General features: G+C 40.5%; 1 protein-coding gene across 1 annotated transcript in view; it reads left to right on the top strand.

The window, feature by feature from the left end:
- Positions 1-16,090, top strand: part of LOC124789069 (dachshund homolog 1-like) — a 38,159-nt gene extending 22,069 nt beyond the window's left edge. The window contains exon 2 of the mRNA XM_047256360.1: positions 15,789-16,090. Within this exon, the coding sequence (XP_047112316.1) occupies positions 15,789-16,090 (302 nt within the window). The remainder of the gene's footprint in view (positions 1-15,788) is intronic.
- Positions 16,091-17,979: the final 1,889 nt, after the last annotated feature.

Here is a 17,979-nt window from a genome sequence, read left to right as displayed (position 1 = left end):
CGACCAAGCTTACGACCACTTAACATGGGTTCTAAAGCGAATCGGCTCAGTTTTAAGTGTCGTCGACGCATTATCTTCATTAAATTACCTCTTCTTGCACCTATACTCCTTATTGGTTTTATGGATATTTTATTTAGAAGTTTTATAAATGTCACAAACCAGTGTGGAGCTGTACTATAAAAATTAGAAAATTTTCTCAATAGGTTATGTCGACGAGACTGATGTGTGATTATATTTCTGGGAGGTATACAATTTTTCGCAAAATTTTGTACATGGCTGCACGTTGAGAGACCGTGAATAGTTACAATTGAAAGAAAACAGCACTCGGTCACTATTTTTAACGAATTAACCAGGTTTCGACACTGCTAGGAGGGTCTTCCTCTGAATTTAAATCAAAGAATGGTCTATAACATGGTCACAGAATTATGACTAAAAACGTATGATACAGAGTATAAATACAGAAACATCGTGAAAGACTGGCAGTACTTATAAGTCATTTATAAAATAATATACCAGTGTTTCATTTAAATTCTGAGGAAGACACTTCTAGCAGTGTCGAAACCCGGTTAATTCGTTAAAAATAGTGACCAAGGGCTGTTTCTTTCAATTGTAACTAGTCACGGTCTCTGAACGTGCAGCCATGTACAAAATTTTGCGATTCTTGCCTGCCTAAGCATCCAAGGCTGTCACCAAATAAAAAGTTTTAAAAAAGAAAATACTAAATACGAGTATGGCTATTGATTTTAATAAACAATGTGAAATAAGGGGATTAGTCCCTCCCTACGCGAAAGCTTATATTAACTTTGCTGTTTGCTAGAAAAATCCTAAATCCTTCAGACCTTTCATGAAAAATCTCATTTCTGATAGAATTAAAAGGCTATATGCCAAAAAAGATCTTCTTAACGAAGAAGCTTATTACCTGTACTTAGAACTGACAAATATTTTTCATATTAATTACAATTTTAACATTGACGATCTCTGGACGATAATTAACGAACATTTAGAAACTTGTAAACTAGGCATAATACAGAAGCATGAAAAGAAACTCAGCAAGCCTTTCTGTCTGTTTCCTAGTGAAAATTGTCGTCAGAGTACGTTTAAAAAAAGCAGTCATACCTTTTACAAAAGAATTCCGAACAAAACTAACATCATTTTTACACAGAATGAAACTGTCCTGCAAGAAAAAGGGCTGAAGTATAATGTCTTGCCCGACCTGTCAGATAGAAATGTGATTGAAAAAGTGCTTGTAAATCTTAAAGTTGGTCTCGATAGTAAAAAAAAAAAAAAATAGATAAGGCTTGTCAAACTCGTATTGCTTATAACGTAGCTAACATTTTCATGAAAAATACAGCCCATGTTCATAGCGTTACGCATAATGATAGAATGTTGGTCGTTTCCATTAATAATAAACTTAAAGAAGCAGAAGCCCTAATTACTAAATCAGACAAATGGTGCTCTTTAGTTATTGCTTATAACTCTGAATATATTTCCAAAACCTTAGATTTCTTTAACGAAAATAATATTTCGGAACAGCATGAGGATCTGACTCAAGTTTTACAAAAAGAGGTCAGGGCAGCCATCAACAGCGCAAATTTCCTACTCAAACAGTTTCAGAAGAAAATGCTCATTAACATGGACCCTCAGGCCCCAAAACTTCGGTCTCAATTTAAAATCCACAAACCCGATATCTAATAGTATGAATGGTGCATACGATGATATGGCCAAATTTCTACGTGAAACTGAGAAAATCATTCGCTTTTGTGAACAATTTTTCCGTCCCAAATAGTCACACCGTAGTCCAAAAAATAAAAGACTTAGAATGCAGTTCAAACACCAAATTAGTTTCTTTCGATATTAAAAATCTTTATGCTAACGTCCCCGTACAGAAAACGCTTACAATTGTAGAAAAAAATTTACGTCGATTCAGAAAAGATATTTCAGATGAACAAATCACAGACTTCATGAATCTCATCTCAATCGTAGTCAAGTACAACTATTTCGAATTTAATGGACATTTGTACAGCAATCCGAGGGTCTCGCTATGGGAAATCCATTAGCTGGTATCCTCGCTGATATTTCAATCAACTCCCTAGAAGAGAAAATTTTTAATTGTATTCCAGCTGCGTCACTGAGCATTTTTTCTTATTCCGTATACGTTGATGATATTCTGATCATCTACAAAGGATCCGCTGACGATGTTGATCGTATCTTTAACCTATTCAATGATCTTCATGAGAAAATTTCTTTTACTATCGAATTTGAAAATGAGGCTCGTCAACTAAACTTCCTTGGCTTGACACTTACTATAGAAACAAATAAAATTTCTTTCAATATTTTTCGTAAAGTGACATATACCGACCAGATCGTTCCTGCATCTTCTACTCATCCACAATCGCATAAAAAATCATTCTTTCATTCTGCTGTTCACCGAGCCATTTCCATCCCACTTTCTAAAGAAAAGTTCAACGATGAAATCAATTTACTTAAAACAATATCAGTTAACAACAAGTATAAACCCAACATAGCAGATGACGTCCTTAAAAAGAAAACTGCTGAAAGAATTACTACGCTAGGCACTTCTGTTATAGAGTCTAACTCGAAAAAATATTTCTCTATTTCTTTAGTGGGGCCTATCTCTTATCAGATCCAACGCATTCTTCGAAAGAAATACGATTGCAACGTTGCTTTTTCTACTAATAACAATTTGAAAAAAAGAACTTCATTCATAATTTACATTCTATTCGTTCCCCTTTAGAAAATTCTGGTGTCTACAAAATTGTATGCGATGCTTGCTCCTCTTACTGGACGTGCTTTCACTACGAGATATAAAGAACACTTGCTAAGAAAAAATGGCACTGCCCTCCAAAATTCGTCTTTTGCTGACCATCTTCTAATTACAGGTCATTGACCTAAAGCCATCTGCGATAGCAACATTTTGCACACCTGAATGAAAGGGCGTAGACTAGATATTCTAGAAGAATTAGAGATTTCCAAACATCTTGCTCGAAAGGATAGCCTCATCCTTAACCAACAGCTACAACTACGTAACAAAAATTTTTTCAACGCTATAAAGCCGTTACTCGATATCTGACTTCGGGTCTCCTTGAGCAGGTTTCCTTCTACGGTAGTGCTATGCTTTATAATGATCAAATGCTTCTTGGCTGTATTTCACGTCAATATTGTTCTCTATAAGTTGTCATTCAGTCCTGTCTACATTTTCATAATGATGTTCTCATGTTTTATCTTACTGTTATAAGCTTGGTTGTAGACAAAATGTTATGTTGTACGCTACTATCATTATGTACCAAATACTGTTAATTTATAATCATTTCTGCTTATATTTCAATGTGAAAGAGCCTAATTGTATCTACGGCTACTAGATGGCGCGCTCGTTGCACTGCCATGTTCACCTGGCCGCATTTGTTAACGCGGACACCTCAGTCCGTATGCAACCTGTAACCGCGTAAGCAACGAGCAGCCCTTAGTGGCTCGACGTCACAATTTGTTGTCTTAAATATCTTTGTGACTAATGCCCTTTTGGCATATTTATTATTTTATAAATGATATATAAGTACTGCCAGTCTTTCACGATGTTTCTGTACTTATACTCTGTATCATACATTTTAGTCATAATTCTGTGACCATGTTATAGACCATTCTTTGATTTTAATTCTGAGGAAGACACTTCTAGCAGCGTCGAAACCCGGTTAATTCTTTAAAAATAGTGACCGAGGGCCGTTTTCTTTAAATTGTTTTATTATTAAGATAATATAGTTGCTTGTGTATAACTTTTGTACAATCATGCAGAATACTACATCAACGATATTTTATCAGTACGTTGTAGACCTGAGAATCTGAGGGTGACAGGTAGTTATTGTCGAAACTGGCCATGAAATTAGCTACTGCACATGAAGCGACCTTGGCTTCTAGAATTGTAAATTTCCGCCCCTGGCTTTCATGGTTGATTCTTCTTTTCTCATCCCTATCATCTCTATACCCTGTTGATATAATCTTTCCATCTTGTTCGTGGCCTTGTTCGACCCGTTGGGCTTTTCACAGATCCTGAGAACGCTACTCATGGTAGTTTTTCCTCCTCAATCCTAATTATGTGTCCAGCCCAAATAAATATTCTTTTTTTTCATCCTTCGGACAATATCAGCTTGCGAGTGTATGTCTGCCGGTTCTAGTGTTTTAATACCGTAATTTCTGTGACTGGGTGTCCCTCTTGGGGCCAAATATTTTCCTTAATATCCTTATCTTGAACAATAACAGTTTTTGTTCATCTGTTGTCCTTAATGTAAATATTTTAGAGCCATATAGAGCTATCGCGAGAATTATACTCTGGTACAGTCCAATTTTAAACCTTCTCGTAACTGTTCCACTGCACAGCACGTCCAATATGACCTACTTTCCGCTGAGATCCTTGCCTTAATTTCAATTTCAATTCATTTCTGCTAACTAAAAATATTCTGAAATATTTTAATATGTACTCTTTTAAAAGTGAATTCGTCAGCTATCAATGGCGTTTGATCATTTGGTGCCTTACTCACGACCATGTATTCAGTTTTCTGCTCGTTAACTTTTAACCCTGCTTTCCTTGCAAACATTCCTATAAGAACTTGTAATAGAGCTGGAAGTCCTCTTTGTTGCCACTTATTAGAAAAACATCGTCCGCGTATGCAGGCTGCTTTGTTATATTACCCAGTTTTATTACAGATTAGTTTAATTTTTGATGTTTTCTGTCTCTTCTCACTCACAAATCGTATTTGATGTTGTGTGTTTGTGAGATGATCGCATTATGCCTTACATAAGAAGGCAAAATCTCTACCACCAGGAGTAGGATGTTGACAGCACCAGGTTCGTGGCCCTCCGGAGACTGAAGATTTTCATTCCACGACACTGCTGCTTCTATTGGAAAGAATCCGACAACCCTCAGGCGTGTATAGGATCTAGGGGATCAGGACAACCATATAGAACGCCACTCAGGCTCTCAAAGGCCTCACACTACTAAAGCCCAAGAATGTTATTCGCTTGACTGTGCAGGATCCTTTAACCATGTCACGTTGTGTCAGGAAATCGGCTTGTTTGCAGGAAGGCAAATACCCACATAGTCTCTGGTAATCCATCGAGGATTGTCGAACAGCAGGAGGACACGGAGTACTGAAACTAACAGCTGTACTTTAATTCAAACGTCGTTTATTCAAAACATGCTACCATTTTTGACGCAAAAAAGTGTCATCTTCATGCCCCAAGCGTAATCTGTCCTCAACGTACGAACCACAATAACTGACAGCTGTACTTTAATTCAAACGTCGTTTATTCAAAACATGCTACCATTTTTGACCCAAAAATGTGTCATCTTCATGCCCCAAGCGTAACCTGTCCTCAACGTACGAACCACAATAACAAAGACCAACGGAGTCTTCTAATAGAAACAGTACAACTCATTAAGCATGTTTAGCCAGCATGAGCAGACAACAAAGTCGAGTGTAGTGGAGCCAAAATCAACTGCATTCCGTAACTTACAGCAACCAATCCATCAATGATCAGACGACAACCGAAACTCCACGGGTGTAGGTGACGCATTTTCGCATCGAAACTGGTAGCTTGTTTTGAATAAACAAATTAGGAATTACAATACGGCTGTTGGATTCAATCTGCATAATTCAAGTAAGTACCCACATGGGCAGCGCCACAATATCTCGAGACATAGCGACTGCTGTTGTGTCCTCATTTCACGCGTTTGAACAAAGAGGGGCGCTGACAGTGGTGGTACCACGCCGTCTTTTTCGACGACTCTCAGTTCTGTGAACGGCATCACGATAAATCTATCAATATATGGAGGCACTGAGAAGAGCGAAGGTTGCTGATTGCGCTCATCCTCATGGGCCCAGCAACTGGCGTGAGGATTCAGGATAACCTTCAGCTGGTAATGTGGACAGCAGCCGTTCCAGTTACACATTTTAAGGCCTATGCTGTACCATCTCTTCGACATGTTCGTGACGTCTTTCAACAAACCATTGCAAGACAACCTCTTGCCCATGATGTCCTGACCTTCCAGTGTATCACACCTACTGAGAAGTTCAGGCCATGTGTTGCTGAGGGACCGACATACTGTCCTTAACTACTCTGTAGACCAGTTCCAAAAGTAGGAACGCTCAATTTACAGAAGGTATCTGGGCGTTAAATTTTGCAGCACCATGAAGACGGCATGCAACAAACTGTGTGCCGGCACGGAGTGCGCACCTTCCTTGGATACGCAAATAGTAACCCTGTGCAACTCTATTTTGTAAGCAGCGGGTTCCTCACTCTCCTACTTTATCTTCTTTTTTCTTAATTGTCTCTTTGGCCTGGGAGAACATGTTGTTGTTGTTGTTGTGGTCTTCAGTCCTGAGACTGGTTTGATGCAGCTCTCCGTGCTACTCTATCCTGTGCAAGCTTCTTCATCTCCCAGTACTTACTGCAACCTACATCCTTCTGAATCTGCTTAGTGTATTCATCTCTTGGTCTCCCTCTACGATTTTTACCCTCCACGCTGCCCTCCAATGCTAAATTTGTGTTCCCTTGATGCCTCAGAACGTGTCATACCAATCGATCCCTTCTTCTTGTCAAGTTGTGTCACAAACTCCTCCTCTCCTCAATTCTGTTCAGTACCTCCTCATTAGTTATGTGATCTACACATCTAATCTTCAGCATTCTTCTGTAGAACCACATTACGAAAGCTTCTATTCTCTTCTTGTCCAAACTATTTATCGTCCATGTTTCACTTCCATACATGGCTACACTCCATAAATACTTTCAGAAACGACTTCCTGACACTTAAATCCATACTCGATGTTAACAAATTTCTCTTCTTCAGAAACGCCTTCCTTGCCATTGCCAGTCCACATTTTATATCCTCTCTACTTCGACCATCATCAGTTATTTTGCTCCACAAATAGCAAAACTCCTTTAAGTGCCTCATTTCCTAATATAAATCCCGCAGCATCACCCGACTTAACTCGACTACATTCCATTATCTTCGTTTTGCTTTCGTTGATGTTCATCTTATATCCTCCTTTCAAGACACTATCCATTCCGTTCAACTGCTCTTCCAAGTCCTTTGCTGTCTCTGACAGAATTACAATGTCATCGGCGAACCTCAAAGATTTTATTTCTTCTCCATGGATTTTAATAACTACTCGGAACTTTTCTTTTGTTTCTTTTACTGCTTGCTCAATATACAGATTGAATAACATCGGGGAGAGGCTACAACCCTGTCTCACTCCCTTCCCAACCACTGCTTCCCTTTCATGCGCTTCAACTCTTATAACTGCCATCTGGTTTCTGTACAAATTGTAAATAGCCTTTCGCTCCCTGTATTTCACCCCTGCCACCTTTAGAATTTGAAAGAGTATTCTAGTTAACATTGTCAAAATCTTTCTCTAAGTCTACAAATGCTAGAAACGTATGTTTGCCTTTCCTTAATCTTTCTTCTAAGATAAGTCGTAAGGTCAGTATTGCCTCACGTGGTCCAACATTTCTACGGAATCCAAACATATGCATTCTATAAATTTCTCCACAATCATCTCTATTCGTTACTAGAGTACCATTCACTGCTTATTATTTTTCTTATGACTCCTATCTCATCCATTTGTTTTGTTAGTTTACGCTTTATAACTGGTATACTACGTTATGTATTTATGTTGTACCTAAGGATGTGTCCAGTACTATTTTTATATGCTTCAATTTACTGACTGTCTGTTACGTAACGTAATAATCACTCTTCCCCTATCTCTGCTCCCGGTAGTACCATGAAAATCTCTTCTTGACCACGCATGCTGTACCAGTCTCACTTCTTCTAGATACTGTTCTCCCCACTTTACTTTCCTCGCCGGATTCTGCGAAGAACCACCTCATTTCTTATCAGACCTCATTTCTCACCATTCATCTGTAACCCAACAGCTAAAACGCTCCGATTCTCTTGCTGTCCGGTTTTTTCACATTCCATGATGCATCTTCACACAATGAGGTACTCCAAACGTACGTTCTCAAAAATTTCCCAGTTCAGATACTAGTAATTCTTTAACTATGAATAACCCTCTTGGATCGTGCTCTTCTGCTATTTATATCCTATTTGTTTCACCCTACATGTGCTATTTTGCTTTCAAGATAGCATAATTCCTTCATTCTTTCCCGATTTTCATATTGAGTTTTCCAACAATTCGTGCTTCCGAATATGAGATCAATGTCGTAACTACAACATTGTCCCATATGTTGCTCCATATTGTTCAGTGTTCTTTCGATCCTACACAGTTGGCATCACGTAACTTATAACATAAAGCAATTGTCACTAGACCCTGTATGGATACCCACTGACACTCCTGGACGACGAACAAGCTATGTCCCTTGCACTCTCTCCTCTCTCGGAAAATTGACTACAGTACCTTAAACTTGTAGCTATGCCCGTTGCTTATCGTCATCTCCTCCCATCTGTCAGTGTAAATAACTGAGTAAGTGAGTCAGAATCCCCCTTCGAGGAGATGCTGAGCTCAGGAAATGGCAAGACATTACTAGCATGCTCTGTAGACGTTGGCACATGATTTTCTTGTAAAATCTTTACGCTGTGATCACTTATTGTACAGTACCAGGGCGTTGTATATCTTCCCCTTCATTGTTAACCACTACTATGAGACCTTTTTTTTTGTCATCATTCTGACTGGTTTGATGCAGCCCGCTACGAATTCCTTTCCTGTGTTAACCTCTTCATCTCAGAGAAGCACTTGCAACCTAAGTCCTCAGTATTGGATGTATTTCAGTCTTCCTCTACAGTTTTTGCCCTCTACAGCTCCCTCTAGTACCATGGAAGTCATTCCCTCATGTCTTAACAAATGTCCTATCATCCTGTCCCTTCTCCTTATCAGTGTTTACCACAAGTTCTTCCCTCTCCGATTCTGCGCAGAACCTCCTCATTCCTTACATTATCAGTCCACCTAAGTTTCAACATTCGTCTGTAGCGCCACATCTCAAATGCTTCGATTCTCTTCTGTTCCGGTTTTCCCACAGCCAATGTTTTACTACCAAACAATGCTGTACTCCAGACGAACATTCTCAGAAATTTCTTCCTCAAATTAAGGCCCGTATTTGATATTGGTAGACTTCTCTTGGCCAGGAATGCCCTTTTTGCCATTGCTAGTCTGCTTTTGATTTCCTCCTTGCTCCGTCCGTCATTGGTTATTTTACTGCCTAGGTAACAGAATTCCCTATCTTCATTTACTTCTTGACCATCAATCCTGATGTTAAGTTTCCACTGTTATAATTTCATTACCTTCGTCTTTCTTCGATTTACTCTCAATCCGTACTCTGTACTCATTAGACTGTTCATTCCGTTCAGCAGGTCATAGAATTCTTCTTTACTTTCACTCAGGATAGCAATGTCACCAGCGAATCGTATCATTGAATCCTTTCAATTTGAATTTTAATTCCACTACTGAACCTTTCTTTTATTTCCATCATTGCTTGCTCGATGTACAGATTCAACAGCATGGGCGAAAGGCTACATCCGTGTCTTACACCATTTTTAATACGAGCACTTCATTCTTGCTCGTCCACTCTTATTATTCCCTCCTGGCTGTTGCACATACTGTATATGACCCGTCTCTCCCTACGAAAAAATGATTCAAATGGCTCTGAGCACTATGGGACTTAACATCTGAGGTCATCAGTCCCCTAGAACTTAGGACTACTTAAACCTAACTAACCTAAGGACATCACACACATCCATGCCCGAAGCAGGATTCGAACCTGCGACCGTAGCTGTCTCGCGGTTCCAGACTGAAGCGCCTAGAACCGCACGGCCACTGTGGCCGCCTCTCTCTCCCTAGAGCTTACCCCCACTTTTCTCAGAATTTCGAACATCTTGCACCATTTTACATAGTCGAACCCTTTTGCAACGTCGACAAATACTATGAACTTGTCTTAACCGCAACGTCAGAATTACCTCTCTCGTGCCTTTACCTTTCCTAAAGCCAAACTGATCGTCATCTAGCGCATCCTCAATTATCTTTTCCATTTTTCTGTATATTGTTATTGTAAGCAACTTGGATGCATGAGCTGTTAAGCTGATTGTGTGGTAATTCTCGCTCTTGTCAGCTCTTGCCGTCTTCGGAAATGTGTGGGTGACTCTTTTTTCGGAAGTCAGATGGTATGTCTACAGACTGATACATTCTACACACCTACGTGAATAGTCGTTTTGTTGCCACTTCCGCAATAATTATAGAAATTTTGAAGGAATGTTGTCTATTCCTTCTGCCTTACTTGATCATAAGTCACCCAAAGCTTATCTAAATTATGATTCTAATACTGGATCCCCTATCTCTTCTAAATCGACTCCTGTTTCTTCTTCTATCACACCAGGCAAATCTTCCCCCTTATAGAGGATTTCAATGTATTCTTTCCACTTATCCGCTCTCTCCTCTGCATTAAACAGTGGAATTCCAGTTGCACTCTTAATGTTATCACCCTTGCTTTTAATGTTTCAGAATGTTGTTTTGACTTTCCTGTATGCTCAGTCTGTCTTTCCGAGAATCATTTCTTTTTAGATGTCTTTACATTTTTCCTGTATGCTGAGTCTGTCCTTCCGAGAATCATTTCTTTTTAGATGTCTTTACAGTCTGTCCGTCCGAGAATCATTTCTTTTTAGATGTCTTTACATTTTTCCTGCAGCCATTTCGTCTTAGCTTCCCTGCACTTCTTACTTATTTCATTCTCCAGCGACTTGTATTTCTGTACTCCTGAGTTTCCAGGAGCATTTTTGTACTTTCTCCTTTCATCGATCAATTGAAGTATTTCTTCTGTTTCTCATGGTTTCTTCGCAGTTACCTTCTTTCTACGTATGTTTTCCTTCCCGACTTCTGTTATCGACCCTTTTTGGGGATGTCCATTCCTCTTCAATGTACTACCTACTGAGCTATTCCCTATTACTGTACCTATAGCCTTAGAGAACTTCAAGCGTATCACGCCATTCCTTAATACTTCCTGACTAATGTCTTAAATTTCAGTCTACTCTTCATCACTACCATGTTGTGATCTGAGTCTACATCGGCTCCTGGGTACGCCATACAGTACAGTATCTGATTTCCGAATCTGTCTCGCCTTGACGTAATGTAACTGAAATCTTCCTGTGTCATCCGGCCTTTTCCAAGTATATCTCCTCCTCTTGTGATTCCTGAACAGAGTATTCGCTATTACTACCTGAAGTTTATTGAGAACTCAATCTTTCTCCTCTCTCATTCCCTGTCCCAAACCCATATTCTCCTGTAACCTATGTTTCTACTCCTTCCCCTAAAACAGCATTCCAGGCCCCCATGACTATTAGATTTTTATCTCCCTTTACATACTGTATTACCCTTTCAAAATCCTAATACACTTTCTCTATCTCTTCATCTTCAACTTCCGACGTCGGTATGTACACCTGAACTACCGTTGTCGGTGTTGGTTTTTTCTGTCGATTCTGATAAGAATAATCCTATCACTGAAATGTTCACAGTAACACACTCTTTGCCATACCTTCCTATTCGTAACGAACCCTACTCCCGTTATACCAACTTCTGTTGCTGTTGATATTACCCTATACTCATCTGATCAGAAATCCTTGTCTTCTTTTCCTCTTCACTTGACTGACCCCTACTGTATCTAGATTGAGCTTTTGCGTTTCTCTTTCCAGATTTTCTAGTTTCCTACAACGTTCGAGCTTCTGACATTCCACGCCCCGACTCGAAGAACGCTTTCCTTCCGTTGATTATTCAATACTTTTCTCATTTAACTTCCTCCTTGGCAGTCCCCTCCCAGGCATCCGAATGGGGGACTATTCCAGAATGTTTTGCCAATGGAGAGATCATCATGACACTTCTTCAATTACAGGCCACATGTCCTGTGGATACAAGTTACGTGTCTTTAATGCAGTGGTTTCCATTGCCTTCTGCATACTCATGCCGTTGATCATTGCTGTTTCTTCCGCCTTTAGCAACAGTTTCCCACCCCTAGGACAAGAGAGTACCGTGAACCTCTGTCCGCTTCTCTGCCCTCTTTGACAAGGCCGTTGGCAGAATGAGGGGTCAGTGCTGATTATTGGTTCAAATGGCTCTGAGCGCTATGCGACTTAACTTCCGAGGTCATCAGTCCCCTGGAACTTAGAACTAATTAAACCTAACTAACCTAAGGACATCACACACATCCATTCCCGATGCAGGATTCGAACCTGCGACCGTAGCGGTCACGCGGTTCCAGAATGAAGCGCCTTTAACCGCACGGCCACACCGGCCGGCAGTGCTGATTATTAATCGAAATATAAGCAGCAGCAGGATCCGCACCTGGGACCGATGGCGTTTTGATTGTGAATCAAAGACGCTACCCCCAGACTACGGATATGTTCTCCGAGGAACCTTTAATTATGTTGGTAGTATCTGTTACCTATGTAGCGTTTTTAGCTGCCTTTTTTCAACACATTTATTTTATAGTAGTAGTTCACTCTCATTTCCTTGAATAATTTATCACACAGTTTTAATCCCAGATAGAAAATGCTGTTTTGGGCTCTTATTTCACTAGTGTATGTAGAACTATTAGTGGAATATTTAGTAAGGTTTTCCCTGATATGCACAACCAGTCTTTAGGTATCACATTTGTGCGATAAGGATACCAAGCTTTTAAAATAGTTCTGTATAATGATTATGACTAATAGTTATTATTCTTAGAGCCCTTTTCTGCAGTGAGTGTCCACGTTTTGTGCCTTTCAGCCCATAGCTAAGAACTGAGCGTACTTAAGAACGGTACGTTACCACAAGACGCTGACTATTACACACTGATGATAGAATCCTAAGAGCTTAACATGATGAAGACATTATGTCTGTGAATATTAGTGCCAATGTCAATGTCAATATTAATTGACACTCTGTATTCATCCCTAAAAACTTTTATGTTTTTTACACAATCTACAGATTTATCATCTTTGTTTATTGCGACAGAGTTCTTTTCCCTTTTTATGTTGAAGTAGATGATGTTTGTTTGCCTTATGTTCAATTTTAATTTACTACCTACTGTCGAATTATAAACGTTATTGAGTGTTTCATTTGCTTACTCTAACAGAATTTATGGTGTTTTATCAGTGAAAGGAATTTCTTTTCTTAAATTAAAGGAAACTTATTACATATACGGGTCACTGTTTTTTCGCGATGATGTCGCATCTTGTGAAAGTAAAAGGAATTTGTTTACCACGTCACACCGTCTTGAAAGTCATTGGTGTGTATTAAGAACAGAACTGTAACCAACACACTACCCTGTTCGCAATTTTGTGGCCGTTTTACGAAAGATTTATCATCAGCAGCGCTGTGGACTGTCTACGTTTTGCACCCTGTTTTCCAAGTAAGACTGGAGCAATCCATTTCGTATGCCTCTTACACCAATGCTTCTAGGTTGTTTAATGGTATTTTATGGTTGACAGTGTCCAAAGCTCTGTAATATTACTCCCGCGTTGGAAACCAAACTCTGTGTGTGTTTTTTTAACACTCACAGTAGTGAAACTGGTCTGTAATTTTCTATGTCCTCAGCATTATCTTTCTTTACAAAAGACAGAACTCGTGCTTGCTTTAGGTAGAGGAGATTTTTTCCCTGAAAGTCATACAGCCAAGGGAGAGTGTTGCACATTGAGGATAGTGTACCTAGGAAAAAACAATGTTCCCACGTCGATATTTCAGTCTAGTGACGACTGAAAATCACACGAAGGAATACTCAATATACTTCCAGCAGTAGTTTCCGCACTTCCGCTGTTGTAAGGCACAGGTTGTGTTTCTTTCAGCATTCGTGCTTCGAATTCTACGCATTTAAGTTACTTGGACGATATTGTTAATTCTTCAGTTGCAGAGTTTTATGGTGAGTAAAATTTGATGTGTCGACCGAAGTGCCGACACAGTGTGGTTTGAGGAGACCGAAATGCACGCTATAAGCTCACGCAGGATGGCGTGAGGTAATATAATGCTAATGGCGCCTTGCTAGGTCGTAGCCATTGACTTAGCTGAAGGCTATGCTATCCATTTTCTCGGCAAATGAGAGGTTCTCCGTCCGTGTAGTCGCTAGCAAAGTCGTCCGTACAACTGGGGCGAGTGCTAGTAAGTCTCTCTAGACCTGCCGTGTGGCGGCGCTCGGTCTGCAATTACTGATAGTGGCGACACGCGGGTCCGACGTATACTAGCGGACCGCGGCCGATTTAAAAGCTACCACCTAGCAAGTGTGGTGTCTGGGGGTGACACCACAAAATTATATATATTTCTGAAGCTATTTATATGAACAGTTAAGACAAGAAGAGAATAGAAGCTTTTGAAATGTGCTGCTACAGGTGAATACTGAAGAATAGATGGGTAGATCATGTAACCAATGAGGAGGCACTGAATAGAATTGGGGAGAGAACAAATTTATGGCGTAACTTGACCAAAAGCAGGGATCGGTTGACAGAACACATTGTGAGACAATGAGGGATCAGAAATTCAGTACTGGAGGGAAGTGTGGGGGTTAAAAATCTCAGCTGAAGACCAAGAGATGAACACAATAAGCAGATGCAGAAGGATGTAGGTTGAAATAATTATTGGTGGATGAAGAGGCTCGCATAGGATAGAGTAGCATTAAGAGCAGCTTGAAACCAGTCTTCGGACTGAAGACCACCATCACAAAAACAACCACAACAACATATAACCTGTGGAAGGTTGGGCAATACTTCAGTCGTGCACCATTTTGTACCCTGAAACAGAAGGTCTTATCCTACGGAATATGTGATATTAACAAATGAACTAAGGCTCCTGTTTACGCAGTTTTACCAGTCTTGAAAATTGAAATTTGTGTTAGTTTGCAATAGGTTCTGTTTGAAAATGTATTTGACTCGTAACTAGCTTTTGATTATGCTTCTAAATAATTTGATTTCAATAATTGATTATTTGTGTGTACATATAATAGTGTAACAGGTAGACTATTAACTGCAATACTGACAAAATTTTCTCTATTGCAACACTTTCAAATTTCAGTGAATATTTTTTCCCGGCTACATGATCACGTAGTACAACGGGACAGTTATTTGACGTTGGGAAAGTCCATATCTTTCTTGAGTAATTTTTGTGATTTCATTATTAAAGTGCGCCGGCCGGCGTGGCCGAGCGGTTTTAGGCGCTGCAGTCTGGGACCGCGCGACTGCTACGGTCACAGGTTCGAATCCTGCCTCGGGCTTGGATGTGTGTGATGTCCTTAGGTTAGTTAGGTTTAAGTAGTTCTAAGTTCTAGGGGACTGATGACATCAAAAGTTAAGTCCCATAGTGCTCAGAGCCATTTGAACCATTTGAACGAATAGTGTACTTTATCTGTTAACGATAAAATGGTAAAAAAAATGTTGTATTACATTTCAGTTATTGGGCTGACTAGAGGCGAAATTCGGAAAATACACTGAAAACATGAACTAAAGGACTAAGTTTTTCTTGTGAATCAAATTTATACGATGTCTCGACACCGCTCCAGAGGAGAAACACTATCTATAATAGCATAATTTTAATTCTTGTGTATTTCTGTGCTTTATCTGTACAGACTATGTACTCAGTATTGCGAGCTCTATTGTTGTTCATTCCATGACTGTGTCCTTTAATCTGCAAGTTATCGTGCTCTGAAACGTCACTGCCTGTGTCGAAGGCTGCGCACATCAATTACGAGTCAATGAAGTAGTTCAGTTTACGTCTGCAGGTTTCCACATTTCCGCAGCCTCACACTACGTCTTACAGGTCGCTGTCTGCCATCTCCCCGGGGATTGGAGGTGGGGTCAAGGACAGGTGCCGGCCGGACGGCGTCCGCCCGCGAGACGGAGCGGCTGCGGCCAGATAGCAGCGACACTCGGGAAATGGGAAACTTGATGGATGCTGCATGCGTCCGGCGGAGGACGTATGTGGATCACGCAGGGCCCGCATCGCTCTCCGGATTGCCGGCAGATGCCGCGCCCGGCAAATTGAATCCAGCGCCGCCACAGCCGAGGAGGCGCGACCGGGGGCGCGAAATGGCGTCACGCCCAGATGCTTCTCCTGTGTGACCGCTTTCGCTCGGTTTATTACTCCTGGAAAATGGGGAGCGCTTCTGGGCGAGCTACTAAAACGATCCATCTGTTCCACTACCTGACCTTCTAGTCCTTCCGCTGGAGTCTGGAGCCGAGCGACCATTACGGTCGCAGGTTCGAATCCTGCCTCGGGCATGGATGTGTGTGATGTCCTTAGGTTAGTTAGGTTTAATTAGTTCTACGTTCTAAGCCACTGACGACCTCAGAAGTTAAGTCGCATAGTGCTCAGAACCATTTGAGCCTTATAGTCCTTCACGCGCTCCTGTTGCCTCTCCCCTCTTGCGTGAAAATTTACGTCACATCAAAATACCCACGAGACGTAAATAGTTGTCTTCAGTTCGAAGATTGATTTTACGAAACTCTCCATGCTACTCTATCCTATGCAAGTCTCTTCATCTACAAACAATTGCAACCTACATACTTCTGAAACTGCTTACTGTATTCATCCGCCGGCTGAAGTGGCCGTGCGGTTCTAGACGCTGCAGTCTGTAACCGCGAGACCGCTACGGTCGCAAGTTCGAATTCTGCCTCGGGCATGGATGTGTTTGATGTCCTTGGGTTAGTTAGGTTTAACTAGTTCTCAGTTCTAGGGGACTAATGACCTCAGAATTTGAGTCCCATAGTGCTCAGAGCCATTTGTGTTCATCCCTTGGTTTCCCTCTACAATTTTTACGACGTTTCCCTCAATACTAAATTGGTGACACCTTGATGCCTCAGAATGTGTTCTACCAACCGATGCCTTCTTCTAGCCTAGTTGTGCTACAAATTTCTTCTCTCTCCAAATGTATTAAGTACCTCCTCATTAGCTGCCCGCTGGGCCAACCTAACCTTGATCAGTCTTCTGTAGCACCATATTTAAAAAGCTTCTATTCTCTTCTTGTATAAATTGTTCATCACTTTTGTTTCCCTTCCATACAGCTGTAAGTAGGCTATTTAGGTTTTTATGTTGGTAACGCCACGTAGCGCTCTGTATGAAAATCACTGACTGTGCTGTGTGCAGTCTGTGGCTGGTTTGCATTGTTGGAATTTTTGCTATTGTAGTGTTGGGCAGTTGGATGTGAACAGCGCGTAGCGTTGCGCAGTTGGAGGTGAGCCGCCAGCAGTGGTGGATGTGGGGAGAGAGATGGCAGAATTTTAGAGCGGACGATGTGGACGTGTGTCCATCCGAAAGAGTAAATTTGTAATACTGTATATCATGAACTGATATATTTGTTCTCTATCAAAATCTTTCATTTGCTAACTATGCCTATCAGTAGTTAGTGCCTTCAGTGGTTACAACCTTTTATTTAGCTGGCAGTATTGGCGCTCGCTGTATTACAGTAGTTCGAGTAGGTAAGTGATTCATGAAAGGTATAGGTTATTGTTAGTCAGGGCCATTCTTTTGTAGGGATTATTGAAAGTCAGATTGCGTTTCGCTAAAAATACTGTGTGTCAGTTTAGTGTTGATCAGAATAAGTATAGAGAGAAATGTCTGAGTACGTTCAGTTCTACTCAGCTGTTTGAAAATCAAATAACGTAAGAGGTTTATCAGCACAGTCATTTATAATTTTTCTAAGGGGATGTTTCGCAGTACATGCCTATACTCCGCAGAAATACAGTACATGGCTATACTCCGCAGAAATACTTTCAGAAACAGCTTCCTAACAGTTAAATCTACATTCGATATCAACAAATTTCTCTTCTTCAGAAATGATTTTCTTCCTATTGCCAGCCTGCATTTTAAATCATCTCTGCTTCGGCCATAAACAGTTATTTACCTGTACAAATAACAAAACTTATGTGCTACTATCTTTATCTGATCCCCTCTGCATCGCTCGATTTAATTCGACTACATTCCCTTATCACTGTTTGGCTTTTTTAAATGT

The sequence above is a fragment of the Schistocerca piceifrons genome, chromosome 3 (assembly GCF_021461385.2).
Source record: "Schistocerca piceifrons isolate TAMUIC-IGC-003096 chromosome 3, iqSchPice1.1, whole genome shotgun sequence".
NCBI classification, from domain to species: domain Eukaryota; kingdom Metazoa; phylum Arthropoda; class Insecta; order Orthoptera; family Acrididae; genus Schistocerca; species Schistocerca piceifrons.
This window is presented reverse-complemented; position numbering and strand designations above follow the sequence as displayed.